Genomic DNA, 27,767 nt, shown 5'->3' on the forward strand with positions numbered 1-27,767 from the left:
GCCACTAGCTACTGCAGTCATGGACCGTCCACACACCTTGAAAAGAGTTCAGGACACAGATCAGGAATGAGGCACTCTGTGCTCTGGGGAAAATTGACGAAACAGACCTTCAGATATTTTCTGGGGAAGATTTTATGAGCCCAATTTCTTGCATCTTCTCATGTCTAGAAAAGTAGAGACATCTGCTCTTTGTGGCTAGGGAACAACCTTCTGCAAAAATGTGTGCTTGACTGCACGTACCCCCTTCCCCCGCCCCTTCCACCCGCCACCAATCATATATATACTCACCTCCCCTACTTCTTCAGAGTAGTTTCTCAGAGCTATCTGAGAGGCTGTCTCCTGGGCTATAATCTTCATTAGGCCCCCAAATAAAACTTAACTCACAACTGTCACATTGTGCATTATTTTTCAACCGACAAGATGACAAATTTTAAAAGGAAACAGGTCATGACATGTAGGTAATAAGTGCCATATGGGCCAAAGCATTGTTCTAGGTAGAGATACACAGACAGTAGCTAACTGCTTGCAGTGCCCTTCTTTATGAAACAAGGAAATTGTATATGATTGTGGTTCACATAAAATTACTCATGCAAGCACCTAGCCTCCTGGGAGGTCTACAATATGCCTGCCTCTCCCAGCCTCATTAAAATGCCTGGTTACAGGCAGGTTTCAGGTTACAGAGAACTAACATAATTATACTCCATTTATGCCATCACATTTAATTCCCCCAACAGACTCTAAAGTGGGTATAAATACCATTTTACAGATTGGAAATAAAGGCACAGTGCTATTAAAAAAATAACACTGCTGGTAGGAAACAGTACCAGTATTTGAAACTCAAATCTGGTACTGGGAACCACTCCAGCTCTGTAAAGTGATATGGGATGGCAAGGACTAACGAGTTACTTCTCTGAATCTACCTGCAGACCAACCAATCACGTCCATGATTTCCCATAAATTAACAGTTGCTGGGCAAAGTCTCCTCCAGCACAGTAAGAGTGGCCTAGAAAAGTTAGAAGTTCTGCCATTCTCATCCAGGGTTTAGGTCTCTTGCAGGGGACAGACCTGGGCATGAAGGGAAAGTTCAGTTCCGTTTAGCTGCTCAGTCGTGTCCAACATGCAAACATCTTGTCCTCTGTTGTTCCCTTCTCCTCCTGCCCTAATTCTTTCCCAGCGTCAGGGTCTTTTCCAATGAGTCAGCTCTTTCCATCAGGTGGCCAAAGTATTGGAGCTTCAGCTTCAGCATCAGTCCTTACAATGAATATTTAGGATTGATTTCCTTTAGGATTGACTGGTTTGATCTCCTTTCTGTCCAAGGGACTCTCAAGAGTCTTTTCCAATGCCACAATTTGAAGGCATCAAGTCTTTGGCACTCAGCCTTCTTTATGGTCCAACTGTCACATCCATACATGACTACTGGAAAAACCATAGCTTTGACTAGACAGACTTTTGTCGGCAAAGTAATGTCTTTGCTTTTTAATATGTTGTCTAGGTTGGTCATAGCTTATCTTCTAAGGAGAAGAAATTTCATGGCTGCAGCCACCATCTGCACTGATTTCGGAGGCCAAGAAAATAAAGTCTCTCACTGTTTCCATTGTTTCCCCATCTATTTGCCATGAAGTGATGGGACCAAATGCCATGATCGTGGTATTTTGAATGTTGAGTTTTAAGCCAGCTTTTTCACTCTCTTTCACTTTCATCAAGAGAGAGGCTCTTTAGTTCCTTTTCACTTGTGCTTCATCCAGTCCAGCATTTCACATGATGTACACTGCATATAAGTTAAACAAGCAGGGTGACAACATATAGCCTTGAAGTACTGTTTTCCCAGTTTGGAACCAGTCTGTTGTTCCATGTCCAGTTCTAACTGTTGCTTCTTGACCTGCATACAGATTTCTCAAGAGGTAGGTAAGGTGGTCTGGTATTCCTATTTCTTTAGGAATTTTCCACAGTTTGTTGTGATCCACACAGTCAAAGGCTTTGGTGTAGTCAATCAAGCAGAAGTAGGTGTTTTTTGGAACGCTCTTGCTTTTTTGATGATCCAGAGGATGTTGGCAGTTTGATCTTTGGTACCTCTGCCTTTTCTAAATCCAGCTTGAACATCTGGAAGTTCTCGGTTCACATAGAAGCCTGTTGAAGCCTGGCTTGGAGAATTTTGAGCATTACTTTGCTAGGGTGTGAGATGAGTGCAATTGTGCGGCAGTTTGAACACTGTTTGGCATTGCCTTTCTTTGGGATTGGAATGAAAACTGACCTTTTCCAGTCCTGTGACCACTGCTGAGTTTTCCAAATTTGCTGGCATATTGAGTGCAGCACTTTAACAGCATCATCTTTTAGGATTTGAAGGGAAAAGAAATGGGGAAATAAGAGGGAGAGATATCAGAGAAGGAAAGCCCTGGCTAAATATGAAAATCACCGAAGGTCAGTGCTGGAACAGGAAGCAACGCCCATGCTTTTCATTTAAAATACAAAGAAACTGAGACCCAAGGGAGGAAATGTTTCATCCAGAGTTACCTAGAAACTTAGTAACTGAGAAAGGTCTCAAACTTTGCTGTTCAGTGTGGTAGCCTCTAGCCAGATGTGGCTATGGAGCCCTTGAAATGTGGCTAGTCTGAACTGAGATATGCTGTGTGAAATATGCATGAGGTGGGGGTGATTTTGAAGATTGCATGTGGATAGGAAAAACACTAAAATATCTCCATTCTTATATTGATTACTCTATATGTAGAGTATATCATGGGAAATGCCAGACTGGATGAAACACAAGCAGGAATCAAGACTGCTGGGAGAAATATCAATAACCTCAGATATGCAGATGACACCACCCTTATGGCAGAAAGTGAAAAGGAACTAAAGAGCCTCTGTTGATGAAAGTGAAAGAGGAGAGTGGAAAAGCTGGCTTAAAACTCAACATTCAAAAAACTAAGATCATGGTATTCGGTCCCATCACTTCATGGCAAATAGATGGGGAAACAATGGAAACAGTGAGACTTTATTTTCTTGGGCTTCAAAACCACTGCAGATGGTGACTGCAGCCATGAAATTTCTTCTCTTTGGAAGAAAAGCTATGACCAACAGACAGCATATTAAAAAGCAAAGACATTACTTTGCCAACAAAGGTCCATCTAGTCAAAGCTATGGTTTTTCCAGTAGTCCTGTATGGATGTGACAGTTGGACCATAAAGAAGGCTGAGTGCCAAAGACTTGATGCCTTCAAATTGTGGCATTGGAAAAGACTCTTGAGAGTCCCTTGGACAGAAAGGAGATCAAACCAGTCAATAAGGAAATCAATCCTAAATATTCATTGTAAGGACTGATGCTGAAGCTGAAGCTCCAATACTTTGGCCACCTGATGGAAAGAGCTGACACATTGGAAAAGACCCTGATGCTGAGAACTATTGAAGGCGGGAGGAAAAGGGGACGAGAAGACGAGATGGTTGGATGGCATCACCGACTCAATGGACATGAGTTTGAGTGGGCTCCAGATGGTAAAGGATAGGGAAGCGTGGCGTGCTACAGTCCATGGGGTCTCAAAGAGTTGGATAGGACCGAGCAACTGAACAACAATGTGTTCAAATGTTAATATTTGGGATATATTTAATATAAAATATTAAAATTAATTTCACCTGTTTCTTTGCTTTTTTTTAAAAGAAATGTGGCCACATGAAAAGATGTTTAACATCACTAATTATTAGAGAAATGATACAAAGAGGTATCACTTCACACCTGTCAGAATAGCCATCATCAAAAAAATCTACAAATAATTAAACTCTGGAGGGGGTGTGGAAAAAAGGGAACCCTTCTACAATGTTGGTAGGAATGTAAACCATTGCAGCTCCTATGAAGAACAGTAAGGAGGTTCCTTAAAAAACTAAAAATACAGTTGTCATATGATCCAGCAATCCCACTCCTAATAGGAAATGGCAACCTACTCCAGTAGTCTTAACCTGGGAAAGTCCATGGACAGAGGAGCCTAGTGGGCTACAGTCCAAGGGGCCACAAAGAGTCGGATAGGACTAAGCAACTAAACAGAACATAGCCCCAGAATATTTACAATTTACATTTATGGCTCATATTATATTTCTAATGGACAATGCTGGTCTGGAACCTAAAAGCCATTTACCACCTTCCATGTGCCAGTTGTTGAGGGGAGATCAAATTGCAGTCATTCTGACAAACCAAAACACAGTAAAGGGGAAATGTGGGGCTGTGTTCCATCCCAGGGGCCTCCTAGAATGGGTTCCTGACTCTACCAGCCCCAATGTTCTCTTTTAATAAGGAAATTTTCAAATAACACCTCTTTTCCTCTTTTGAAATAAAGTTCATTTGTGACAACCTAACTACACACATAAATTTCAAAAAATTACAGTATAATGATAACAGAAGAAAGTAAAGGAAATTCTTTACAAGAAAAGTTACTTGGGTATGCTGGAAAACATCATTAGTCATTCACTTGTTACAAAATGGTAACAAGTACATTCCCGGACAAAACTGAAGTACAGGCTTCCTCCCATTTACATGATAGTTACATTCTTTGAAAATTCAGGGCACATTACAACCCTGCAAAATTACTTGTTACATATAAAACACAGGCTCAAAAAGTAGATTATTTTAACCATTTTTTCCCCTCTAAAATGAATGTTCGTAGGGCATTTGAAAGTTGTGTAGAACAATTCTAGTACAATACAATCTTGCAATGGACATGTAGCATTCTCCCCTCAATTCTTTGACAAAACTGCCTTCCTGCATTTCCAAACTGCCCCCTAGGAATGTGCCACCCTGGGTGGGAACCCACCATAGTTGCTTGAAGGCCCACCTGCCTTCCAGCCTCTTTTAACCTGTTGTCCCCTCACTCAGCAGCCTTAGCTGCTTTTCTCTGGGCCAGTCTTCCTCTTTCCGCCCGGGTAACGTACTGAATTTTGGATCGCAGCATTCCCAAATCCTCAGTCTAATTCTTCCTGCCACATTTCTCCACTGAAGTCTTTACTTTTCCGCAATGGTACTTCGGACAGTTTGTAATTTCGACCTAAACTTAAATGTTTATTTTTTGTCAATATGTGCCTAATACCCGTCTCCAACTGAGGGCAGGGACCATGCCCACCTCATCGACCATGGGTCTGGAACTTAGTAGGCAAACAACAAACATTTCTGAAATAACTTGAGTAGGTGATGGGGTTCGGGAAGCCCGCTAGGAGCAGTAGCCCAAGGAGGTAGAAAAGCGCTCATCGAAGGGGAGAAGAGTTTTTTCCTAGGGTAGAAGGGAGTCGAGGTTGAAGATCTGGGTCACCTTCGGATTCAGGCTGGGTCCACTCGAATTAGGGGCTGCGGAACGCGCGCCGGCTCCGGGCGGAGGAGGGCCGAGGGCGGGCGGGACGAGCACGTCACCCATCCCGGCCCGCAGGCGGCGCCGAGGGAGGGGGGGACGACCATAGAGAGGGCGGCGGCGGAGCGAGCGGCCGGATGCGGTCACCATAGAGACGGGGACTGACAGCGAGCGGAAGAGGAAGGAGTGGGCCGGGCTGTGAGGTGGCAGCGGCTGCTGCGGCGGAGCCGGCGCTTCGGCGAAACCCTGGGGTCTGTTCTCCCCTTCGCGTCCTTCCCCACAACCCTGCAAGGGGGCGTCGCTCCAGAGGAGCGACCCCAGCTCCGGTCCTAGCTCCACGTCCTCGCCCCCCGGAGCTCCCCGGGACCGGCCATACCCCGGCCGGCGGCAGCCCCTTATATCGGCCTGCCGTCGCCCCCTGCCCGGCCGCAGGGGCCTCCCCTCGGCGGGCCCCCGGCGTGTCCCCTCGGTGTCCGCCGCCCGGTCGAGCCTGATAGCGGGGTCTTTGCCTTTCTCTCCCCCCGTCGCCCGAACGGAGCCTCCCTGCCCCCCTTCCTCTGACAGCCCGTGACGCAGACAGTTCTTATTTCTGCTGCGAGACGAACGGCCCAAGCTCCCTCTGGGCCTCGTTTCTTAGGCCTGGAGCTGGTCTGTGTCGGCTGAGAGGGAGCCGTGGGGCGGGGAGTTGCCGGGTTTGACAACCGAGCATCCGTCCGCCCGCGCCAGCTGCGTGTCTTCACGCTTTGCTGCTGGTGCCTGGGGCCTTGGGGAAAAACAGCCACCGAATCGCTCTTGACAACAGCCGGAGTGGCTTGTCACCGGCCCCCTGTCTCTTCTCGGAGGATGGTGGGCGGCCTCGGGCTCTCAGCACCGGGGATTCAGAGAAGAATGCCCTGCCCGGCAGCTCCGTCAGCCTTTGTGCTCCTCTGAGGCTGCCCTCCGTGCTGAGTCACCACATCCCTCCACCTCATTAGGTGGGGCATAACGTCTGTGAGCCGTGCCAGTGGCCCCTGACTGCTCCTGACTGCCGGGAGGAGGAGTTCCTCTGGCCCGAGTGTTTCCTTAACACGGGTGAAGAGAGTAGGAAGGCCTGGGCTCCATTTCTGTGACTGCCCGGGGGTTGGCAGCCCCTTCAGTAAGTGAGTGAGATGTATGCCCCTCCCAGACGCTCTTTGGGAAAGGCCTGTGGAGTCAGGTTCCTCTAGCTGGACGCTGGTGTTTTGATGGCCAATGTGCTTTTCCCTAACACCAACTTTATCAGTTGCCGCCATCTCTCTGCTTAGATCCTGTCACCAGATGTATGTAGTCCTTCTTTGGGGGTTAGGTTTGGCAGGACTGAGTCTTACTTCTTCCTCTTCTGGACTAGAGGACCCACCGTTAGTGGGTGAAATTGATTCTGATATTTATTACCGTTTGGACTGAGGGTTAGAACCAGCGCCTTGACAACAGAAGACAAGGCCGGAGTTTCTCGGGGATCCTGGGCCCGGAAGCAAACACAACCTTGTTCTCTCGTTGACCTCACCGGCCCCAGGCTCCCTTGTTGAAAGAGCCCGTTGGTCACTGATTGATCCCTGAGGCTGTGCCCTCCGGGGCACACACATGGCAGGGCCCACCACCATGCGGCTAAGCTCAGTGTTGGCCCTGCTGCGACCGGCCCTGCCCCTCATCCTAGGGCTGTCTCTGGGATGCAGCCTGAGCCTCTTGCGGGTGTCCTGGATCCAGGGGGAGGGGGACGATCCCTGCGTAGAGGCCGTGGGGGAAGCGGGAGGGCCACAGAGTCTAGACTCAAGAACTCAGCTTGATCAAAGCGACGAAGACTTCAAACCCCGGATTGTCCCCTACTACAGGGATCCCAACAAACCCTACAAGAAGGTGCTCAGGTGAGAGTTAACGTGCGCGTGTGTGCATCGTCCCCACACCCCACTTCAGGGTTGCTCCGAGTCCTTGCCTCCACGTCCTATCCATGGTCACTGGTAATTGTTGTTAGCCTCCCTGGAGCAGTTCTCTGCCTTATTTTCCATCATGGTTCCAGTTTTTTTTCCTCCTCAGACCTGAGAAAGCCTCACCTATTGGTGTTAAGTTAGTGGTTGGATGTTCTTCAGCAGGGCAGGAGTTGCACCTAATCCATCCTGGGTCCACCTCTCCCCGAGATCAGTTCCAGTGTCAGCTACTCAGTGGACGTTCTCTCCAGTAGCTCATTAGTGTTGATGAGGAGGTCTTCCCCTTCTCTTGTCTGAACTCTGACTCGCTAATTCCTGGGGGGAGGTATACGCTGGACACGCTGGGTTCTTAAAGATTAGGGAGTTGACCCTGGCACGCTGGTCTCCTCTCAGGACTCGGTACATCCAGACGGAGCTGGGCTCTCGAGAGCGGTTGCTGGTGGCTGTCCTGACCTCCCGGGCCACGCTGTCCACTCTGGCTGTGGCTGTGAACCGCACGGTGGCCCACCACTTCCCCCGGTTGCTCTACTTCACTGGGCAGCGAGGGGCCAGGACCCCGGCAGGGATGCAGGTGGTGTCTCACGGGGATGAACGGCCAGCCTGGCTCATGTCCGAGACCCTGCGCCATCTTCACACACACTTCGGGGCCGACTACGACTGGTTCTTCATCATGCAGGACGACACGTACGTGCAGGCCCCCCGCCTGGCGGCCCTGGCCGGCCACCTCAGCATCAACCAGGACCTGTACCTGGGCCGGGCGGAGGAGTTCATCGGCGCCGGCGAGCAGGCCCGGTACTGCCATGGGGGCTTTGGCTACCTGTTGTCACGGAGCCTCCTGCTTCGGCTGCGGCCACATCTGGATGGCTGCCGCGGAGACATTCTCAGTGCCCGTCCTGACGAGTGGCTCGGCCGCTGCCTCATTGACTCTCTGGGCATTGGCTGTGTCTCTCAACACCAGGTGACAGCCCTTTCAAGTTGGTCCCCGTCCCCGACAAATTAGCAGGGACCCAGCGGCTGGTCTCGAGGCAGGGGGCTGCTGGCCCTTTCCCAGCAGTTCCTGGGGTGGTCGTTGTGCCCTCCCCAGCCCTAGTCACCCCTCTCGCTCTCCCTTGCCCCCCTCTGGCAGTCTTAGATTCCCCAGGCCCATCAAAAGTGGTGTCTGATCAGGGACCCTCTGAGCAAGCCTGAAAGATGTCCCTTCCTCACCAGTCTCCTCCTGTCTGGCCCCTCGCGCTCTGCCCTCCCCCCAACATTTGCGCGGTCTCCAGTGACCTGGGAGTGCCCTAGAGGGGACCGCTCTCCTAGAAGAGGAGGGTGGCCCAGGAGCCTCCCTGTCGGTTGGAGAAGAGGGGACAATCCCAGAGGGGCCCTCCTCTTCCCCGACCGGAGTCCTGGCAGTCTCTGCTGGCTCTCGGCTTTCATTCTGAAACATCAGGATTCTTTGGGGGCGAGGTCATCCTAGTTGCCTAGCGAGCACTCTTTTTCCCAAATCCGGTGTGAGAGTAAGGCGAAGGTTAAGGGGACCCCAGAATGAGCTCCTATGCCCTCCCCGCCTCGGCGGCAGTAGCAGTCAGAGTCGTGAGCGCCAAGGGCAGTTGAGGGTAGTCGGGCCAGGCAGCTCCTCCCTGTGTGGCACTGATTGGTCTCATGGTCCTCCAGGGGCAGCAGTATCGCTCGTTTGAACTGGCCAAAAATAGGGACCCCGAGACGGAGAGGAGCTCGGCTTTCCTGAGTGCCTTCGCAGTGCACCCTGTCTCCGAGGGAACCCTCATGTACCGGCTTCACAAGCGCTTCAGTGCTCTGGAGCTTGAGCGGGCCTACGGCGAAATAGAACAGCTGCAGGTGAGCCGGGGGCCCGGGGTTGCAAGTCAGAGGGCACTTCAGACATCCGGGCTCATGGATGAGCAAGAGGGGAGGCTGGGCGAGGCAGGAGGAGGCTGACTGTACTGACCGAACCTCAGTGAGAAGTACCCTAGGGAGAAGGGGCTCCGGGAGCCCTGGGTGAAAGCTCCCAGCACGATGTGGGTGCACTTGAGAGGATCTGTAGGAGACCTCTGAGGAGCGGGCTTGGCACCAGAAGGGCTTCTCTCCTCTCCAGTAGGGCCTCCCCACCGAGGGGGCCGAGACCCCGCAGTCCCGGATTTCTAGCACTGTCCTTAAAACGCCCAAGGGCAGAAGGTAGAAGAATCTTCTGGTTGATGGCAGGGGGTTGTCCGAGGTGGGATCCAGGTGAAAACAAAGGTCTCCTGTGAAGAGAGTGAGTCCTGTGAGTGAGGAAGAGAAAGGCCGCGGAGCCCCAGACGTCAGGGTCCTCTACCCTCCACGGCAGCACTCTGCCCACCCCGTCCTCCTCCGCATAGCAGCTGTGTGCGGTTGGCGGGTCTGTGTGCCTCTTACAGACAGGCTGTCAAGTACAGGCCGTGAGTGTGGATGGAGTCAGGACGGACCTCAGGACCCAGGACGCTGGAGCGGGCTGGGGTCCCAATTCCCTCTCCAGGCATTAACGGGGCATCCCTCCTGCCCTAGGCTCAGATCCGGAACCTGACCGCGCTGACCCCTGAGGGGGAGGCGGGGCTGAGCTGGCCCCTCGGGCTCCCGGCCCCCTTCACGCCGCACTCTCGTTTTGAGGTGCTGGGCTGGGACTACTTCACAGAACAGCACACCTTCTCCTGCGCAGACGGGGCCCCCAAGTGCCCCCTTCAAGGGGCGAGCAGGGCAGACGTGGGCGACGCTGTGGAGACGGCCCTGGAGCAGCTGAACCGGCGCTACCAGCCCCGCCTGCGCTTTCAGAAGCAGCGGCTGCTCAACGGTTACCGGCGCTTCGACCCGGCGCGGGGCATGGAGTACACGCTGGACCTGCTGCTGGAGGCCGTGACGCAGCGCGGGCACCGGCGGGCACTGGCGCGCAGGGTCAGCCTGCTGCGGCCGCTGAGCCGCGTGGAGATCCTCCCCATGCCCTACGTCACCGAGGCCACGCGCGTGCAGCTCGTGCTGCCGCTGCCGGCCGCCGAGGCCGCCGTGGCCCCCGCGTTCCTGGAGGCCTTTGCAGCCGGAGTCCTGGAGCCCCGAGAGCACGCCTTACTCACCCTGTTGCTGGTCTACGGGCCGCGGGAAGGGGGCCGAGGGGCCCCAGACCCGTTCCTCGGGGTGAAGGCAGCAGCGGCTGAGCTGGAGAGACGGTACCCAGGGACGAGGCTGGCCTGGCTCGCTGTGCGAGCGGAGGCGCCTTCTCAGGTGCGGCTCATGGACGTGGTCTCCAAGAAGCACCCCGTGGACACGCTCTTTTTCCTCACCACTGTGTGGACCAGGCCGGGGCCCGAGGTCCTCAACCGCTGCCGCATGAACGCCATCTCCGGCTGGCAGGCCTTCTTCCCAGTCCACTTCCAGGAGTTCAACCCCGCCCTGGCACCACAGAGACCACCCCCGGGGACTGGCCCCGATCCCCCGTCCCCTCCGGGTGCGGACCCCGCCCGGGGGGCTGCCGGAGGAGGCAGGTTTGACCGGCAGGCTTCAGCAGAGGGCTGCTTCTACAACGCGGACTACCTCGCGGCCCGAGCCCGGCTGGCTGCCGAACTGGCAGGCCAGGAAGAGGAGGAAGCCCTGGAGGGGCTGGAGGTGATGGATGTTTTCCTCCGGTTCTCAGGGCTCCACCTTTTCCGGGCCGTGGAGCCAGGGCTGGTGCAAAAGTTCTCCCTGCGGGACTGCAGCCCTCGGCTCAGCGAGGAACTCTACCACCGCTGCCGCCTCAGCAACCTGGAGGGGCTGGGGGGCCGCGCGCAGCTGGCCATGGCCCTGTTCGAGCAGGAGCAGGCCAACAGCACCTAGCCTGCCCGGGGCCCGCACCTCCACAGCGCCCCTGCCGGCCCCGCCCGGGAAGGCAGGCAAGATGCACGGACAGATGGGAGAGCTCACCGCTGTTGTTTTTTTTTTTTTAATAAGAAAAATGTTATTAAAAGTGTCTTCTGCCAAACTGTTTTTAGGTCTAGGAAAAATGGGAGTGAGGAGACTCTGAGGGAGGGGGTGGGGAGCTTCCCAGAGGGACCCACTGCCCTCTCCTCCCCCACCCTCCCCCTCCTGCCCCAGTTGCCAATGACCACACGGCTGTTATCAGGTAAATAACCTTTAATCCGGCCCCTGCTTCGCCCACAAGGCGTCGGGGGTGATGGCCAGGCCCGAGGGGGTGTGCCGGGGCAGGGCCGGGTGGCCCCCAGCAGCTCGCGTCCCCAGCGTGCCTAGGTGTTGCGTACGACCAGCGACTGCTCCAGCTCCTGCCTGCGCTGCTGGATCTGTAGAGAAATGAGCAGGTGCAGATGATGAGTTGCTGGTGAGTGACAGGATGGGCCCCACCCACCTGGAGGAGCATCTGGAAGCCGGGACAGCTCCACGTGGCGAGGGGGAGGGAGGGGGGTTTCTCTGGGGGTGACCGGGGAGCTGGAGGCGCCAGGGCGGGGGTCCCACACCTTGCAATAGAAGTAGCGGCTGACGGCCTCCTGGGACCAAGGCTGGTGGTAGAATTCAGCCCGGCGCTCCTCCTCGGGGTTGCCTGCCACGTCTGTCATCACCTGGGAGGGGGCAGCGGTGTCAGCCCCGAGCCTGGACACCCCTGCATGACATTCACTGTCTCCCCGCATGCTTGTCTCCTACTCAGCACTCCCCGGGAGGCCCCCTTTACCTTGAGGTCCCGGCTCTGGGAGCGGAGGAGGTCCTGGATGTAGCCCTTGGGGTCTCTGGAGAAGCTCAGCATGAAGTCCCTCTGGATCTTGAGCTGATTAATGGACTCAATCGTCTCGTGGATCTGCAGGTAGAAAGACACGTGCTCTCACCCGGCCAGGCTGCGGTGGGAGAAGCGGGGGGCCCGTCGCTGTCCCCTGGAAGGGCAGTCCGCGGGAAGGGGGCGTGGGCAGGGCCACCTCCCCTTCCTCTCCCACGTCCTCGTCCTGCTGTGTCTGCACGTGCATCACTGTGGGGTCACCGTCCTGTTGCAGCACCGCGCTCCGGCCCCACCTTACTGTCCAGAGCGCTGATCTCCTGCTGGTTGGCCGTGGACAGCAGGAAGCTGCTCATCTGTCCCTTCAGGGGCTCCTCCACCTCCACGTCAATGTCGTAGCATGCCGTCTTCTTCTGGTCCGACGGGTCCACGCTGCCAGGGAAGGCCAGCCCTTGGCGTCCGTGCTGCCCCGACGGAGGCCAAGGGCCTCCCAGGCCTGATGCAGGCGGGTGGGCGGGGGCTGGGCAGAGGGAGGGACGGGGCGGGGGGGCAGGACCACCACAGTGACTCCCAGCTCTGAGGAGCAGTGGGGGGGCCTCACCTGATGACGTGGTTGATGACAATCGGGTCAGGGGGCAGCAGAAGGGCTGTGAGGCGCTGTGGAATCTCAGAAAACTTCAGCCGGGGACAGTCAAAAATCTGCAGTAGGAGAGAAGAGGGTCCCTCCTCTGCGCTTGAAAGAGCCTTCATTCTGAAAAGACCCCCTGAGCAGCCAGCTCTCATGGGGCCACGGCCAGGAGGCGGGGGCCGGCCCTGGGCCCGAGGCCTGCTTCCACCACTAATGGCGCAACCCCGAGCCGCTCAACTTCACACCTCAGCTTCGGTCTCTCCATCTCTGGGAGCCAAAGGCAGGGGCACCGATCTCAGGGGGCTTATTAGAATTAAATGCATCAGTTACACACGAAGTGCCTGAAGCAGTGCCTGGCACACGGTGAGTGCTCAATAAACATCGACTGTTGTTTTCACCGCTCAAGTCTACCTGTGGTATTTATTTTAAAGTTATTATTAATTAATAATCTCTAGTTTGGTAGAATCGTTTTCACAGCAGTTTGATTCTCCTAACTGCCCAGCGGGTAAGAAGGGACAGGCGTGGTAAAGGTAAGGAACAAGGCTCCAGACAGCTAAGTGACGGACCCGGTGTCTGAACCCAGGGCTAGAACCTGGGGGCCCTAACTCCAGGTGCCAAGAACATGTTCCCTAGAGCCGCTGGCTTTCTGGGGTTCCCGATCTGCTGGGTTGCAGCACAGCGCGATGTCGTGGCAGGGCAGGGATGGGAAGCCCGGTCTCCGACTTCAAGATCATTCCCAACGGAGTCAGGGAGGGAGGGTGGTGTTCCTGAGCAGAGGCCCTTCCCCTCCCCGTGGCCCCAGACTCGGGGGAGAGGGTACCTGCTGGAAATACTTGTCGCCGTTGATGTACTCCTTGTCGTGGGAGTCCTGCAGCCGGTTGGTCTTCACGTACTGCCACAGGGCCTGGACGATGGCCGAGCGGCTCTGCGTGTGCAAGCCCAGCAGCCGGGCCAGGCGGGGGTCCAGTTTGAACTGGGGAGGCTGGGCCAAGGAGGCCGTGAGAAAGTGAGACAGAGAGAGCGGGAGGGGCTCGGGACTTGGGGGCTGCGGGGCCTGAGCTCCTTGGAAACAAACTTCTGGAGCAGGCAGGGTGGAGGGGAGAACGGGGCCTCCCGGCGCACAGCTTGCAGGCCAGGCCCACCCCGGCTGGGAGAAGGGTATGGGAGGCGGGATGCTGGGGGTGTGTGCGGTGTCTGGGTGTGGGGGCACGCACCTGGTAGTCCAGCATGAGGAGCAGCGTGCAGCGTACACTCAGGTCCCCCGGCCTCTTCACCTGGAACCCGTCTGTCTCCTGAGTGGTGGGTGTCCGGTGCCACTGTCCAGGGTAAGAGCTGAGTCACCCCACAGGCCCATCTGAGCTGGTTGGGGCCTTGAAGCTCTGGGTGCAGGACTCGGGCTGGGGGAGGGGGTCCCAGATCCCAGTCTGCGCTGCTAACAGGACTGCATTCTAGGTCCAGGACCGTGGTCTGTGGCCAGTTCAAGGGCAGGAGGGGTCGGGGTCTTACCTCCACGAGGTGGTTGTCAGGGCCATAAAGGTCTTTGTCCAGCTCAATGACCAAGCTCTTGAAGAAGGAAGAGAACTTCCGCTTCTGCTTGCTGGGCTGTGGGAGAGGCACGGACCGTGGGCGCGGAACAGGGCCCACGGGGGCAGAGTGAGTTGGGAGCGGGTGGGGGCTGGCCGGGTAGGGCCGCACAGTCAGAAGCAGGCCTGGGCATGTCTCTCTGGACCACTCTCCTGCAGCCAGGGCTGACTTCCCCAGCCCTTGGTGCACACGTCCAGTACCGGCCTCAGCTCAGCCCCATACCCACCCCAGGACACCTGGAGAGACCTGGGCCAGGACGTACGTCATCCAGGAGCTTCCCCTCCACCCGCAGCTCCCAGGAGGCAATGCTGCCGTCAGAATCCTCGGCATCGGGCTTCGCAGGGTTAAAAGTATTGGAGATATAAAGACGCAGCTTGCGCTTTTGCTGTAGAGATAGAGAGTGTCATACAGGGCCAGTCCCCGGGGGGCCAGCCCAGGCTTCTCCCATTCAGGGACTAGGACTTGGCGCCCTCGCCCTGCCCCCAAGCCAAGGCACCTTCATGGGCCGCTTCAGAGCCTCCTGGATGTCCACCCGCTTCCTCATGATGGTCTGATCCAGTTTCCTCTCAAATGCCAGGAGGTCCATGTAAGCCTGGGACTCTGGGACAAGCTCCCGGATCTGGAAGCAGGGAGGAAGTGAGGCAGGGAACCAGGGGCTCGGCCAGTCTTGCAGGTTGGAATGTGCAGGTGTCACGTGGCCCCAGGAGTGTGGGAGTGTGGTGGGCGGGGAGCTGGTCACATTCAGGGCAGGGAACTTGGACAGTGTGGACGGATCTCAATCCAGCCATGAGGGATGAAAACTGCTGCTCCCACGAGGGAGACCCACGCGTTTCATCACTAGGGGAGGCCACAGCAACCATGCAGGCCAGCAAGTGCTTAGGTCTTCACCTGCTCATCCTGTGCTTTCCCCCGTCACACAGCCTCTGGGTTCCCTGGGGCGTCTGTGAAGTGGTCAGGGGCCCCTAGGGTCCCTGAGACAGGAGATGTCGCGGCTTGGCCCTATGGTGACACCTCACCCAGATATGCTCTGCTCCAGCTGGGGTCTCAGCCGTCCTCTGGACCCAGCTGGGCCTGGGTCCTCTTATGCTGCTGGGCCTTCAGGCCAGCGCTGTTCCCTTCACTCCTCTGCCAGCCTGCGGTCCCCGAGCTCTCAGCCCCTCTTTGTCCCCTGCCTTTACGTTTCTACAGGCCACTGGAATTCAATCTACGGGCCCCCCACCGCCCCCCCCTCCCCCCCCGCACCCAGGATCCTACCCTCTCTGGCTCTGCTTCTCCCCTCTGCCCCACCCCTTCTCCTTCTGGCCCCCCCGGGAGCTTCATTTCTTAATTAGCTTTTTAAACAAAAAAGTGAAAGTGACTGTGATGTTGAAGCGCTGCTCCTGAGGGGGGGAGGGGAGGAGGCCTGGGGTGGTGGTGGTGGGGAGGAGGGGAGAGGAGGGCGGAGCAGCAAAGGGTGGGGAGTGGGGTGGGCTGGGGGCTGCTGTGAAAGGCACTCACCCTTTGAGGGAGGATTTTGTCAGCCATCTTCCTCCTCTTGGCACTGTACATTTTTTAAAGAAAAAACCAGGTTACCATGGCGACAGATCTGGGAGTAACGAGGCCACCTGCTAAATTATCCCGACATCTCAGCCCGCCTGGCTGGGGTTCCCACAGCCCGCTCATCTGCCCGCCTGAGGGGCTACACTGGCCGTGTGTGCCTCTGTCCTCTCACGGGGAGCAGAGGTGACTCCGTCCTTTCTCTAGCCTGGGAGCCCCTTTTCTGCCCTGCCATATCCCCAGGGCCAGAGAAATTAGACTTAGAAGGGGCTCGGAGCAGGGGCACTGCAGAAATGTTTGGGGAAAGCTGGGCAGCTGGGAGGACAGAGTGGGGGGATGCACAGAGTGGGGACTTTTTTTTTTCTCCTCTGAGAAGGGGCGCACAGTCCAAGGTGGCTGAGCTGGTGGGGAGGGGAGCTGACCCCCATGCCCCCTCCCAGGAGCAGGAAGTGATGGTGTGAAGCTGGGGAGGGCCAGCACCCCAAACACCCTGGGCTAGGAAGGGGACCCTGATGGGCAGAGGGTGCTCATGCCCTTGGACCACCTGCCAGCAGGGCCCAGGGGCACGCCCACAGGTATCCAGAGAGAGCGGTACGGATGTTCCCCTCTGGGGTGTGGCTGGTGGGCTGGACCTGGGGTAGCAGCTGGGACTTGGACTCTGCTGGATCCACTAGCCGCTTCTGACTCCCAAGAGCAACCCCAGAAAACCCTTGGCGAGTAGAAATTAGAACCCAGCCTAGGGGGTGGCTGCATACTGCCCCCGTGTGGTGGTCTCAACCACTGCCCCCGTCCCTGGCCAAAAATCTATTCAAGGCTAGATAAGCAGGTTTCACTAAAGGTCTGGTTTGTTTTGAAGAAACTCTCTCTCTGAAACTCTCCAGTTGTACAAGATAAATCAGGGACTCTACAAAAGAATGACTCACTTTGCAAAGAATTCCTCATGGGCTTCCTATAAATGGTGAATTTTCCTTGACATGTAAAAAAATATTTAATAATGAGGTAAAATCCATATTGCACCTTTTATAGGACTCCATCTGGTGTGCAAAAGGAAGCATGTGTGTTTGGCTAAACAGTGAAACCCAGAGGGGTATCTCCCTTGCCAGGCACCAGCAGGGGCTTTTAGGGGTGCCACCGGCTGGCTCAGACAAGGAAACAGGCTGGCCCTTGGTGGCTTGGGGGCAGACCGGGTCCAGAAGACAGACCATGGCAACTCCTCAACATTTGAGTGCCTAAGAATCACCAGAGAGCGCCAGGGGGCAGAGACTGCCCACCCACGGGGCAAATCCCAGGCTCTCCCGCCACTGGCTAGGGATTCAGATTAAGAAGATCCGGAGTGGGGCTTTCGAGGAGTCAAGCCAGAGGGGCTTCTGAGGAAGGCGCACTGGACAACCGCGCTAGGAAACAGTCTAAAGCTCGGCCCTGAGCCCTGGTGCCACAGCCCCGCCTCCATCCCCCGAGAACCAGAGGACTGGGGTGCAGAGAGGGACAGAGCAGGTGACAAGAAGGGCGCGACGGTCACCGCCTGTCTCCACGGTGTGGGCACACAAAGGAACCGGTCCAGTGCCCCCTCAGCCCACCTCCTGGGAAGGCATCACACCCGGGACGCCTGCTCCCTGCTGACCCCTCTCCGCCCGGGCTTCTCACCCCGTCCCTGCGGGTCCCGCGTCCGCCCCCTCCGCGCTGGACACCCCCCACCCCCACCCCCGCTTACCTGCGGCTCCGCGCGGGGGCGGTGGGCACCGGCTGGCCCTGGCTCTGGGCCTGGCTCTGGCCGGGCGGGGGCGCTGCTCGCTTGCGGGCGGGCTCCATGCCCGCGGGGGCCAGGCCGGGTCGCACGGCGGGGCTGCCCATGTACGGGGAGCCCGGGGGGCCCATGGGCGCCCCCTGGTGGGGCATCCGGGCTCCAGACGGCATCCCGGGGCGCTGGGGAGGGGGTGGGGGGTCGTGAAGCAGACACAGGCGCCCGGCGGTCAGAACCAGGGCTCCGGGCTCCAGGCGCGCGGGGCTGCGTCTCTCCGCCAACCCCGAGCCCCCCGGCCCGTGACCCTGCTGCCGACGGCGCGATGCCGAAGGGGCTGGGAGGGGTGGGGAGGGGCGGGGGCGCCGGAACCGCGCGACTTTGGCGGAGGGGGCGGAGGGGGCGGGGGGGGGGCGCTTTGCGTCTCGCTGCAGGAATCTAACTGAAGCCAGGCAACTAACTGCACAGGGCATCGCCAGCCTCGGATTTGCGGAAGGTGCCGCGAAGATGAATATTAATGGCGCCTTTCAACCTTTTCAAAGGATGCTCCTATCCACACGCTCCTCTGCAAGACGGACTGAGGGGGCCTTCTATCCCCACTTGACGGATGAGGCAACCGCGGCTCAAGGAGAAAGGCAACCTAGCCAAGGTCGTGCAAGGCCCTTTCCTGAGGGGCCCGGGGTTTGTCCTCTCTCTGCTGCTTTCGTTTAACTCAGGGCTGGGCTCTTTTGCTCCGGACTTCTGCCTCCCGCCTTCCCGTTTGCCTGCTTCCCAGTCCATTTCCAGGGCGGTCCAGCCTTCCCATCTCAACCCACTTTCCTCTCTGGGCCCCTGCTTTTGACCCCTCGGCGCCAGTCCCCGCCCCCTCCCTCTGATTCCCAGCCTCTACCGTCAGGGGCTTGGCTGATTTAGCCCACCCGCATAATTTACTCTCAAGGTGAAGGCTTGGAGGTGGGGCTAGAAGTGAGGTCAGACCTCACCAGGATTCTCCCATGGTGGGGCGTGGCGGGGGGGGGGGGGGGCGGGGGATGAGGCTCAACTGGTGATGGGTGGTCCAGAGGGCTTAGGTAGGTCAAAAGGATGGACATTTTCTCTTATATCCATCTCTCCCTTCCTGTCTGCCTGAATCACCAGAGATGGCCCCATCCTACAGACCACAACTACTCCCCACCCTACCCCAGTGAGATCAGAAGTCTGGGTTCCCAGGGGGTCACGGGGAGGGAGGTGAGGCAGGTGTGTTCCCTCGCCACTACCCAGGTGCTCAGCCGGGATATAGAGGACAACCCAGTGCATCGAGTGAAGTGTTCCACAGACTCGTAAAACCTCACTTATCCTCCATTCCAGAAGAGGGGCTAGGGAGGACCCAAGGGGCCGTCAAGCGGAGGGTGGCCAGGATGTGGACTGGGACCAGGAGAGCAGGAGGGAGACCAGGGAGCCATGGTTGCAGACCCTGTGCCCCTGTTATACCATCTGAGCACCACCCACTCCACCCCAGGGGTGCAGCTGCTCCCCAGAGCAGGGGGGCGCCCTGCCCCTGAGCCTGCTGAATCTCCTCTCACTGTCCCCCCCTCCCCTGGTCCCTCCTGCCCTGCGCTGTGTCTAACCCTAACCCCCAGCCAGCCAGCTGTCTCTACCCGTCGCCGCCTCAGCAGTGAGACCTGCCTGTCCATGTGTCTGCCTCCCCCGCCCCACCTGACCCTGTCACTCACACCTCCAGGGTGGTGGCCCAGGATGGAGCCCAGGCCTCCGCCAGCACAGACAGGGCACTGGGAGTGGGGCTCAGGCCACCCAAGAACTGAAGCACTGAGTTGACTTAAAAAAAAATCCATGTGTATAGCCTCTCTCACTCCTAAATGGGCCTTTTTAAAAGAACACCCCACGCAGCAAGATCAGGACTGGTCACAAGGCTGACCAACAGGGGGACCCCTTGGAAGTTAGCCCCAAGACCCCTGGGCCTGGAGGACAGGCTGCTTTGGGAAAGCCCCTTTCCTCATCAGCTACTCTCCCATTTAATGAGGCTGGTGGTACTCACTGATCTGCTAAGGAGGCCCCAAGAGGGAGGCCTCCGGAGCCCCTAGAAGGCTGTGCTGGCCACCAGAGATTGATGACCTGCCCAAAGGGCCAACATTTTAGGGGATTTGGTCTCTCTTCCTGAGAATGTGCCTTCCTTGGGGTCACAACCAAATTTGGCCATAGTAAACCTGACTGCTTCCTTTATGCCCAGCTTCAGCACCAGTGGCCGTCCCAAGTCCTGGAGCCTCTGCCTCTCCTATGCCACAGCCTTTCCAACCTGTCCCCACCCCCTCAGCCCCCCTGGGCTCGCTCAGGCTCCTCTAGGGCCTTCTAAACCTGCCCCTTTGGTCTCCAGGCCTCGCGTCCCTGACTCCAGCTCTTCTTTCACACCTTTGAGGCGTTAAGGACATCAGCTTCTGGTGGTGGAGGCTGCCAAGGGATCCTCAGACCCCTTAACCTGGGGTCTGCCCCTAGAGAGGGCCTCTCTCTGGCCCTGACTGGCAGAGGCCAGGGGCAGAGCCCCAGAGCCCTCCGGCTGGGGATGCAAAGGTGATTCAGCCCCAGAGCTTCCCGCTCACAGGGCCGCCAGGGTCACCTGCTCCTTCCTCCGGAGACACTGTCCCAACGGATGAACAAGCAGCCTAGCGCAGCGATGCCAAGTCCCCCCACCCCCCACTCCCAGGGCAGGGGTAGCACCTGGGCCCCACCAGGAAAAGAAGGGAAGACAACCCATCGGGTTGTCCCCCCAGGGGACCCACCCACTCACCCACTTTGGGGGAGACCGTCCACAAGTTCCACCCCCAAGCCCCGGACAGGAACCCATGCAAATGCCTGCCTTCCCCGCCCCGGGGCACCCATCCCCGGCCAAGCCGCCTGACGACGTGTTCGGGCGCCCCCGGGGCGCGCCGGCACGGGGCTGGGGCCGGGCCCGCTGGGCCGCGGCGCTCCCGCTAGAGGGGTGGGGTGGGGTGTGGGGGGAGCGGGAGCCCCCTCCCGGCCCCTCCCGACCTTCCCTCCATTCAGCCCGAGCCAGCTCGCTCGCCCTCCCCCGCTAACTTTTCCCCCACTCACCACCCCATGGACCAGAAACTCAAAAAGTTTGCTTTTCGTGGCTTTGCGCGCCCCTCCGGCAACTTCGTCCGCGGCCATCGGGGTGGGCTCAGCGGCGCCTCTCACTCTCTCTCTCTCTCTCTCTTGCTCTTTCTTTCCCTTTTCTGCCTTTTTTTTTTTTCCTCCAACTCTCCCCTCTGAGTCCTGCTGGGCTCTCTCACACTTCTACTCGAGCGGAGTGGGGAGGGGGCCCCTTCAGGGCTGCCCTGACGGCCCACGGCCCACGCCGCCGCCGCCGCCGCCCGCCCGCCGCCGCGGCTGCCGCATTCCTGCACTGATAAGACAGAAATAGTCCGGCGGCCCGGGGTCCGCCTGTTGACTCGGCGGGGACGGAGAAGCCTGCCTTTCCCAAGCCTCGCCGGGCCCAGACAGCGCAGATAAGCGGCGAGGCTCGCCGGCCAGCGCGGCTCCGGGCCGCTGGGCAGCGGCGCCGCCTGCCCGAGGCCGCCCGAGGGCCGCGGGGAGGCGACGGCGGCGGCGGCGGCGCGGGGAGGGGACGCAAGGGGAGGCGGCCGGGGGGCTCGCCGGCCACCCGGCTTCTCTCGCCGCAAATAGTTTCTCGCTTAGGGAATTCGCCGGCAGGGAACAGGCCGGGAACAGGCCGTTCCAACTTTGCCCCCAAGTGGCTCCTGCCGCATTTCTGAGGCCCTTTTCCCCAGAGACCTGGCAGGCCAAGTAGGGAAACATTTCGCTGGGAAGGAATCCGGGGTGGGTGGAGGGGGTGGTGGTGGGGCGGGGGGGCGGGAGTTGAGCCCGGAGGAGGCCTTTCTCCGGCACCGGGCGGCCGTGGTGGGTGTGCCCCGGAGGCGGTGTGCCCTGCAGTCCACAGATGTGTGCGCCCTTGTCTCACCGCTGAGTGTGTCTGCACCCTGGTGTGGGCACGGCCAGCGGCCGTGGGTGTGGATGTTTACGTGCGTGCACAGATAAATGCCTCTTCTGTGTGCCTCCCTCCACCGGAGCCTCCGGTGCGCGCGCGCGCGGGCGCGGGCGCGGGCGCGTGTGTGTGGCTGGACACGGTCTATGTCTCCCCGCTCCGGGTGTCTATTTCGGGCTATGTGAGTCTTTGTCTCTCTGTGACAAAGTCGGGGCAGTAGGGGAAATTTCGGAGAGAGGGAGGTGGGCCAGGCTCGTGAGAACGGGAAGGGAAGCCGTGGGGGCAGGCAAGGAACTGGGGTGGACGGATGGGTGGGGATGGGGAGGCCAGCGCGACCTGACAGCTTTGGAATGGGGTGGGGGCGGGGGTGGGGGCGGGGGACCCGCAGGAGCCGGGCGCTGGGTATGGTAGGGCCAGCCTCTGGACCCCAAAGAAAGCAGGGGTAGGGGTGGGTCCGTGAGGGAGCCCCAGAAGGGGTGGTGTGGAGAGAGCTGGGGTGAAGGAGAGACAGGAAACAGGAGGGGCAAACCCTGCGACTCCCCAGGCTGGGAGCCCTGGCCCCGCCCATACCCCAGAGGCCACACCCCTCTCCCCGCCTCCGGGAGGAAGCGCCCCAGGGGCTTTGGGACCAGAAAGGGTCAAGTTTATGCCTCCTGGGGCTGTACTGTCCGTACAGGTGAGGGCGGGGCAGGGCCCTGGGGAATTTACTGGAAATTTTTATTCGAGGTTAGATCCTGAAGACCCAGCGTGACACTCAGAGGGGTCCTGACCCTCAACCCTTCAAAAATTCGTCAGAGGTCGGGACCAAAAACCCAGGGAGTGGCTCTGCCTAGGGAGTCTTTTTTTGCCTGCCGCCCGATTTCCTTGGCCCCCATGTGCTTCTGGCTGTCACTGTCCATTTCAGTGCCCGCAGCCAATCCCCTGAAAGACTAGAGAAGGCATGTGGTCCAGGCAGCTCCTCCTCTACCTTACCAGGGACCTAGAGAGCCCCTTCCTACCACACCTCTACCCAGGCTTCCCCTAGACACACACTCACAGATACTGGGTCCTGGTGGGTGGGGACGGGAGGGTGTTTGCCACTGGCCACGAAGGTGGCTGCTGGTAACCTGGGGAGGTAATCTCTCCAGTCTGTCTGCTAACTTCCAAAGCCCCTCGCTCATTCCCATCTCCAAGCCTCTGCTCCCGCTATTCTTTTGCCTGGAATCCCTGAAAATGCTTCTCTACTTGTCCCAATCACATTCATACCTTAAAGCCCATCTGGAACCCCACCTCCTCCAGGAAGCTTTCCTTGGTTCCACTTCAGTGTACAGATCTTTCTGTTCTGTGAATGCCCATTATCATCTACCCTGGCCATGAAATGGCACTTTGCTAACTAATGTCTCACGTGCCCTGAGTTTCATGTGTGTTATGTAGGGTTTTCCAAATAGGCTGCAGCCCCATGAAATCTGGGGCTGGTCTTCATTGTCCCTCCCATGCCTGCACACAGGGACTAGACCTAACCAATGTCTGCTAACACTTGCAACCACCCAGAGCTCAGTGGGGCACTGGACAGAGCTCATCCTCTGCCTCTTACCTGAAGGTGGGAGTCACCTAGGGCACCCCACCTCCCGGTGGGTCCTTCTAGCAGGGACACTTTGGAGGTTCTGGGGGACAGGGACAAGGGCAGACACCTCTAGCTTTGTGTAAAGCTCGGAGCTCTCAACTCTTGGGGAGGCCTTTAGGGGGGAAGAAGACAGCACAGGATGTGGATGGGCACAGTGGGCACACTTGGCATTTGTGAGGGGCTGGTCTTGGTGGTGGGCGAGACTGAAGGAGTTGGTCAGGGCAAGGAAGGGATCTGGTGGTACTCAGGGGAGGGTCACTCAAGTCGACAGAGCTTCCTGGGCCACCCCAGGCTCAGGGCCTCGCCCTGCAGCCCCCTCTTTGGAAGGCATCCTTACCCACACAGAGACAGCAGATATATAGTGCATACGTGTCCCCCGGGGCGCAAGCACCGATGCAAAGGCCAGAGGAACAAGGAGTCACATGAATTTGCACCCACAGGCACAACTCAATCACAATTCTGCCCACTCACAAGGCCCTCACCAGCAGACTGCTTTTACAGGGGCGACCCCAAGTGTGCCCCCACCCCCGGGGTGGGGGCTGCCTTCAGACCAGAAAGAAGAGGCGCCAGTGTGGGTGTCCCGGGGTCAGGACTCCCATCTCACAAAGGCCAGGATCGTCAGGGCTCAGCCCCAGAAGGGCGCTCAGTAAGAGCCACGCCGCCCGCCGGCTCCTGCTTCCTGCCCGGGGTGGGCAGGAGGGCCCCGATTTCAGCGGGCAGGGCGCCCTCCTTCCCGGCTAGACGCAGCCGATTGGCCCAGGCCGCGCTCCGGGCAGGCCGCGCGCGTGTCCGCCCGGAGCCGGAGTCCCCCCTGCCGTCCCCCCATCTCTCCTTCCCTCGCCGAAGCACCACCAGCACCAAATGGCAAAGCGCCTCTCCCCGCGCGCGCGGAGAGATGCGCAGCGGCCGCCGGGACGGGCTCGGCGGCCTCCCCCTCTCCACGGCGCCCGAGCGCGGGTGCGGGGGAGGGGGGGGGGCGGCCGGCGCTGGGGGTGGGTGGGGGTGGGCACGGCCCGGCCCGCGGCCGCCCTCCCTCGCCCTCGCCCGCCCGGGGAACCGGGCAGCGGCGGGAGCCGGCTCGGGCATGCGCACTGCCGCCTCCCTCGCGGTGAAGGTCAGCCCAGGGCCTAGCTGCAGGACTCAAAGGCGGCGTTGGGGGGTGGTGGGGGGGGATGCAGCCGAGAGACTTTTAACTCCTTCCCGGCGGGAGGATGGCCACCGAGGCTGGGCCGGGGAGCCCGGGGGGTCCCACCCTCCCGCCTTCCGCGGTGGGTCCCCGCGGCGGGCACACGGCTGGGGGTGGGGCGGAGGGGGCAGGACGGGGAGGAGGGGCAGAATGGAAAGAAGGAGGCTAGGAGAGGAGGGAAGCCGATCGGGAAGGGAGGACGGCAAGGGAGGAACAAAGGAAGCCAGGCTGGAGGGGGAGACCGCGTTTCGCCGCCCCCGTCCCCGTATCCCCAGCAATGAAGGTCTCCTTAGCGCCATGAAATTACCCCCACAGACTGTGTGTGCGTGTGTGGGAGAGAGACAGAGAATGAAGTGAGACCACTGGATCAGGCTGAGGACCCCTGATTTTTCTGGCCCATCCCTAAACCCAGCTTCCACTTTCTCCACTGGGCACTAAACCAGGGCATGCCAGGGGGGCCGAGGGACAGCTGTGATCCAGCCGACCTGCCCAGCCCAAGTCCCAGGCCCCCAGGAAACCCTGGCCAGACCTCAGGGCCTGGCCCAGTCCCCCAGGGCTGGGCCAAGAGGAGTCTGCACCTTAAGCCCCACCTCTGGTGAGGGGCTTCCTCCAGCCAGCAGGCAGGACCTTGGCAAACCAGACTAGGGGCATGGCAGACACAGTCCTCCCCCTCCTCCTGGCTACTCCCCCCAGCCCTTCTGAAGCCAGAGCAGCCTCTCTCCTCCTGCGAGGATGTTTCTGGGCCCAGGACCTGCTCTGCTGCTCTCCAAAGGGGCTGTCCATCTCCATGGGACTTTGTCTTTCTGTGTCGGTTTTGCAAACACACACACGAGAGACAAATATGATAGAAAGAAGCAAAAAAAAAAAAAGAGTAGGGTGCTAAGACCATCATGTGACCTTGGGCAAGTCACTGTACTTCCCTGTTCCCTGGGCTTCTGGGGCTCAGAGGGAGGGCCCATCTGGGATTCACGGTGTGTTCCTTCACTCCCCTCAGGGCCACCATTAATCAGGTCAGGCTTCCCTGGTGGCTCAGAATGGTAAAGAATCTGCCTGCAATGCAGGAGATGCGGGTTCGATCCCTGGGTTGGGAAGATCCCCTGGAGAAGGGAATGGCCACCCACTCCAGTATTCTTGCCTGGGAAATCCCATGGACAGAGAAGCCTGGGCGGGGTGGGGGTGGGGGGCGGGTATGGTTCGTGGGGTCTCAAAGAGTTGGACATAACCGAGCAACTAACACTTCCACTTCCTGTAGCAAAAAGCAAGTCACACTGGCCTGGACCCATTCTGTGAGGATGGGTGGGTCTGTGGGGTGGTGTTTCTCCAGGACCCCGAGGGGTGCTATCACTGCCCCAGCCGGCTCCCACAGCCTCGGGGATACAACCCAGGGCGTAGCTCTGCCAGGGTGGGGGAGCGGCAGGTAGGTGTCCCACAGAGCCATCCTTGCTCCCTACTCATCTTCTTCCAGGACCCGTCTGTCTGGGTAGATTCAGTGGCCAAAGGAAGAGGGCTCCAAGCAGAAGGGGGCTTCTCCCTCTTTCTTGGGGAGTGGGGGTGTAGGTGCCTACCTCTGCACAGCCTGGGGAGACCCACTCACACCCCAAGGGGCTGCAGCCAGCACTCTGCCCCGCTGGCACCCCGGCCGACCTCTTTCTTGGCAGACAGGGGCCCCATCCGGCGCTTCTGATTTCCTCTCCTGTTTGTCCCACAGCTGACACGAGGAGAAGGTGCTGGTGGCTAGCACCCCAGCCCTCACCCCAGGAAGCTAAGCTCTGCTACGGGGCTCTGACCAGGGGGTTGGAGGGAGTCCTGCGAACCACTGCATTCTGAAGCCGGAGACATCACCTGAGTCAAGAAAACTGATACCAAAAAAAGAAAAAAAAAATCATCCATACTTCCTTAAAGGACTTTTTGGGAAATTAACCCAAGTGGTAGCAGGCAGTGGAATGTACAGATAAAATGTCCAGGGGAGTCACCCAGGGCCCGGTCTCCAGACCTCTGTAACTCCTTTAGGAGGGAAGGATGAGCCCTGCTCACAGGGTCTGAAAGGGCCCCCTCTCCTCTTAACGCTAAGGTGCCACTCTGCCCTGGTGTCCCCTGGGCCGGGGGGTGGGGCTGCCTTCCTGCCGTAATGCCCTTCATGTGTCCACTGTGTCCAGCATCATTTAAAGGCCAAGACTCCCCTCAACTCCTGCACCCTCAGCCCCACAAGGCTCTGTGCATCCCTCTTCCACAGCCATCTCCCAACCCAAGTCCTTCTCTGTGTGGTCTGTCATAGGAAAGTGTCCAACACACTCAGCCATTTCTGTGAACATCTGTTTTGCCTTCTGTGGCAGAAGCCACTGAGGAACCACTCCCCCTGAAACTTTCTGTGCAGGGCAGTGGTTTCCCAGAGTCCACCTTGCCACTAGCCTCCAGGTGGGGTAGGCACCCTCCTTGCCCCTTGCTGTGGCTGCTTCCAGACCCCTGGCTTTGCATCTTACCTCCATGGCACCTTTTTTTCTGGAGCATCCTAGCTCCTGGCTCACAGCCATTCCCTCTGTCACCCCTGACCTCTTCCTGCTGCTTTCCCAGGTTCTCATGGACAGTCCCTCCCACACGTCAGGGCTCTGGGTTCCTCAGCTGCCTCTCCTCCAGCAATCCTCTGCCCTCCCTCAGTCACTCACGCCAGCTTCACCTCTTGCATCCTTGTCATTCCAGCCCCACCACCAATCTCAGGCTTAAGCACCCCACTCTCTGACCACCATCTCCCTGTCCAGCTCCCTGACCTCCAAAGCCTGTGATGCCACTGGAACCACTGGTCCGTTTCTCTGACCTGCATCCCTCATTACAAATGCACCCTCTTACACTTACTCTTTCTTATTTTTAGTTATAGTAAAACATACCGCTATGGTTTTTCCAGTAGTTATGTACAGATGTGAGAGTTGGACCATAAAGAAGGCTGAGTGCCCAAGAATTGATGCTTTTGAACTGTGGTGTTGGAGAAGACTCGAGAGTCCCTTCAACTGCAAGGAGATCCAACCAGTCCATCCTAAAGGAAATCAACCCTGTATATTCATTGGAAGGACTGATGCTGAAGCTGAAACTCCAGTACTCTGGCCATCTGATGCAAAGAGCTGACTCATTGGAAAAGACCCTGATGCTGGGAAAGATTGAGGGTAGGAGGAGAAGGGGATGACAGACGATGAGATTATTGGATGGCTTCACTGACTCAATGGACATGAGATTGAGCAAATTCCAGGAGATGGTGAAGAACAGGGAAACCTGCCTGGCATGCTGCAGTCCATGAGGTTGCAGAGTCTGACATGACTTAGTGACTGAACAACAAAAAAACATACATAACATAAATTTTACCACTTTAACTTCCCTTGCATATACTCTTGGCGTTCTTATTTAAGAGTTAAACTGGCTTTATCAACTTCTCCCCTGCACTCCAGGACCTGATGTGGCTGGAGAAGACACGCCACTGCCCCGACCTGGTCCCACTGTTATTTTCAGAGCTCGGACTTCAGCTGGCCTCATCTTGCCCA

The 27,767-nt window shown here is 58.2% G+C and overlaps 2 protein-coding genes across 5 annotated transcripts in view; one reads left to right on the plus strand and one right to left on the minus strand.

The window, feature by feature from the left end:
* Window positions 1-5,485: 5,485 nt before the first annotated feature.
* Window positions 5,486-11,378, plus strand: CHPF2 (chondroitin polymerizing factor 2). Of its 2 annotated transcripts, XM_061166139.1 has the most exons (5): window positions 5,490-5,571; window positions 6,295-7,200; window positions 7,654-8,218; window positions 8,920-9,102; window positions 9,787-11,378. In XM_061166139.1, exons 2-5 carry the CDS (start codon window positions 6,920-6,922, stop codon window positions 11,083-11,085), a joined length of 2,328 nt encoding a protein of 775 aa, XP_061022122.1. In that variant the 5' UTR covers window positions 5,490-5,571; window positions 6,295-6,919; the 3' UTR covers window positions 11,086-11,378. The 2 variants fall into 2 exon arrangements, with proteins under 2 accessions (XP_061022121.1, XP_061022122.1); XM_061166138.1 differs by having other exon boundaries at window positions 5,486-7,200.
* A 34-nt stretch (window positions 11,379-11,412) lies between these two features.
* The window catches only part of SMARCD3 (SWI/SNF related, matrix associated, actin dependent regulator of chromatin, subfamily d, member 3), a 33,769-nt gene continuing 17,414 nt past the window's right edge, over window positions 11,413-27,767 (minus strand). Inside the window, exons 1-13 of one of the 3 annotated variants that reach the window (XM_061166140.1) lie at window positions 20,539-20,950; window positions 17,428-17,639; window positions 15,678-15,720; window positions 14,677-14,799; window positions 14,443-14,565; window positions 14,103-14,198; window positions 13,811-13,912; window positions 13,417-13,578; window positions 12,570-12,667; window positions 12,265-12,400; window positions 11,933-12,055; window positions 11,721-11,822; window positions 11,413-11,546 (exon numbers count right to left, since the gene is read on the minus strand). In XM_061166140.1, the coding sequence (XP_061022123.1) occupies window positions 11,493-11,546; window positions 11,721-11,822; window positions 11,933-12,055; window positions 12,265-12,400; window positions 12,570-12,667; window positions 13,417-13,578; window positions 13,811-13,912; window positions 14,103-14,198; window positions 14,443-14,565; window positions 14,677-14,799; window positions 15,678-15,720; window positions 17,428-17,639; window positions 20,539-20,616 (1,452 nt within the window). In that variant the 5' untranslated portion in view covers window positions 20,617-20,950 and the 3' untranslated portion in view covers window positions 11,413-11,492. Of the gene's footprint in view, window positions 11,547-11,720; window positions 11,823-11,932; window positions 12,056-12,264; window positions 12,401-12,569; window positions 12,668-13,416; window positions 13,579-13,810; window positions 13,913-14,102; window positions 14,199-14,442; window positions 14,566-14,676; window positions 14,800-15,677; window positions 15,721-17,427; window positions 17,640-20,538; window positions 20,951-27,767 lie in introns of those variants that run through there. The other 2 variants (XM_061166141.1, XM_061166143.1) reach the window with 2 other exon arrangements.

The sequence above is a fragment of the Dama dama genome, chromosome 18 (assembly GCF_033118175.1).
Source record: "Dama dama isolate Ldn47 chromosome 18, ASM3311817v1, whole genome shotgun sequence".
NCBI classification, from domain to species: domain Eukaryota; kingdom Metazoa; phylum Chordata; class Mammalia; order Artiodactyla; family Cervidae; genus Dama; species Dama dama.

What these genes read in the sequence shown, in the direction of transcription:
- CHPF2 (XM_061166138.1), top strand. Translation starts at nt 6,920, where the DNA reads ATGGCAGGGCCCACCACCATGCGGCTAAGCTCAGTGTTGGCCCTGCTG. An exon ending in CCCTACAAGAAGGTGCTCAG is followed by an intron (nt 7,201 to 7,653) that starts GTGAGAGTTAAC and finishes GTCTCCTCTCAG; the next exon opens with GACTCGGTACATCCAGACGG. An exon ending in GCGAAATAGAACAGCTGCAG is followed by an intron (nt 9,103 to 9,786) that starts GTGAGCCGGGGG and finishes CTCCTGCCCTAG; the next exon opens with GCTCAGATCCGGAACCTGAC.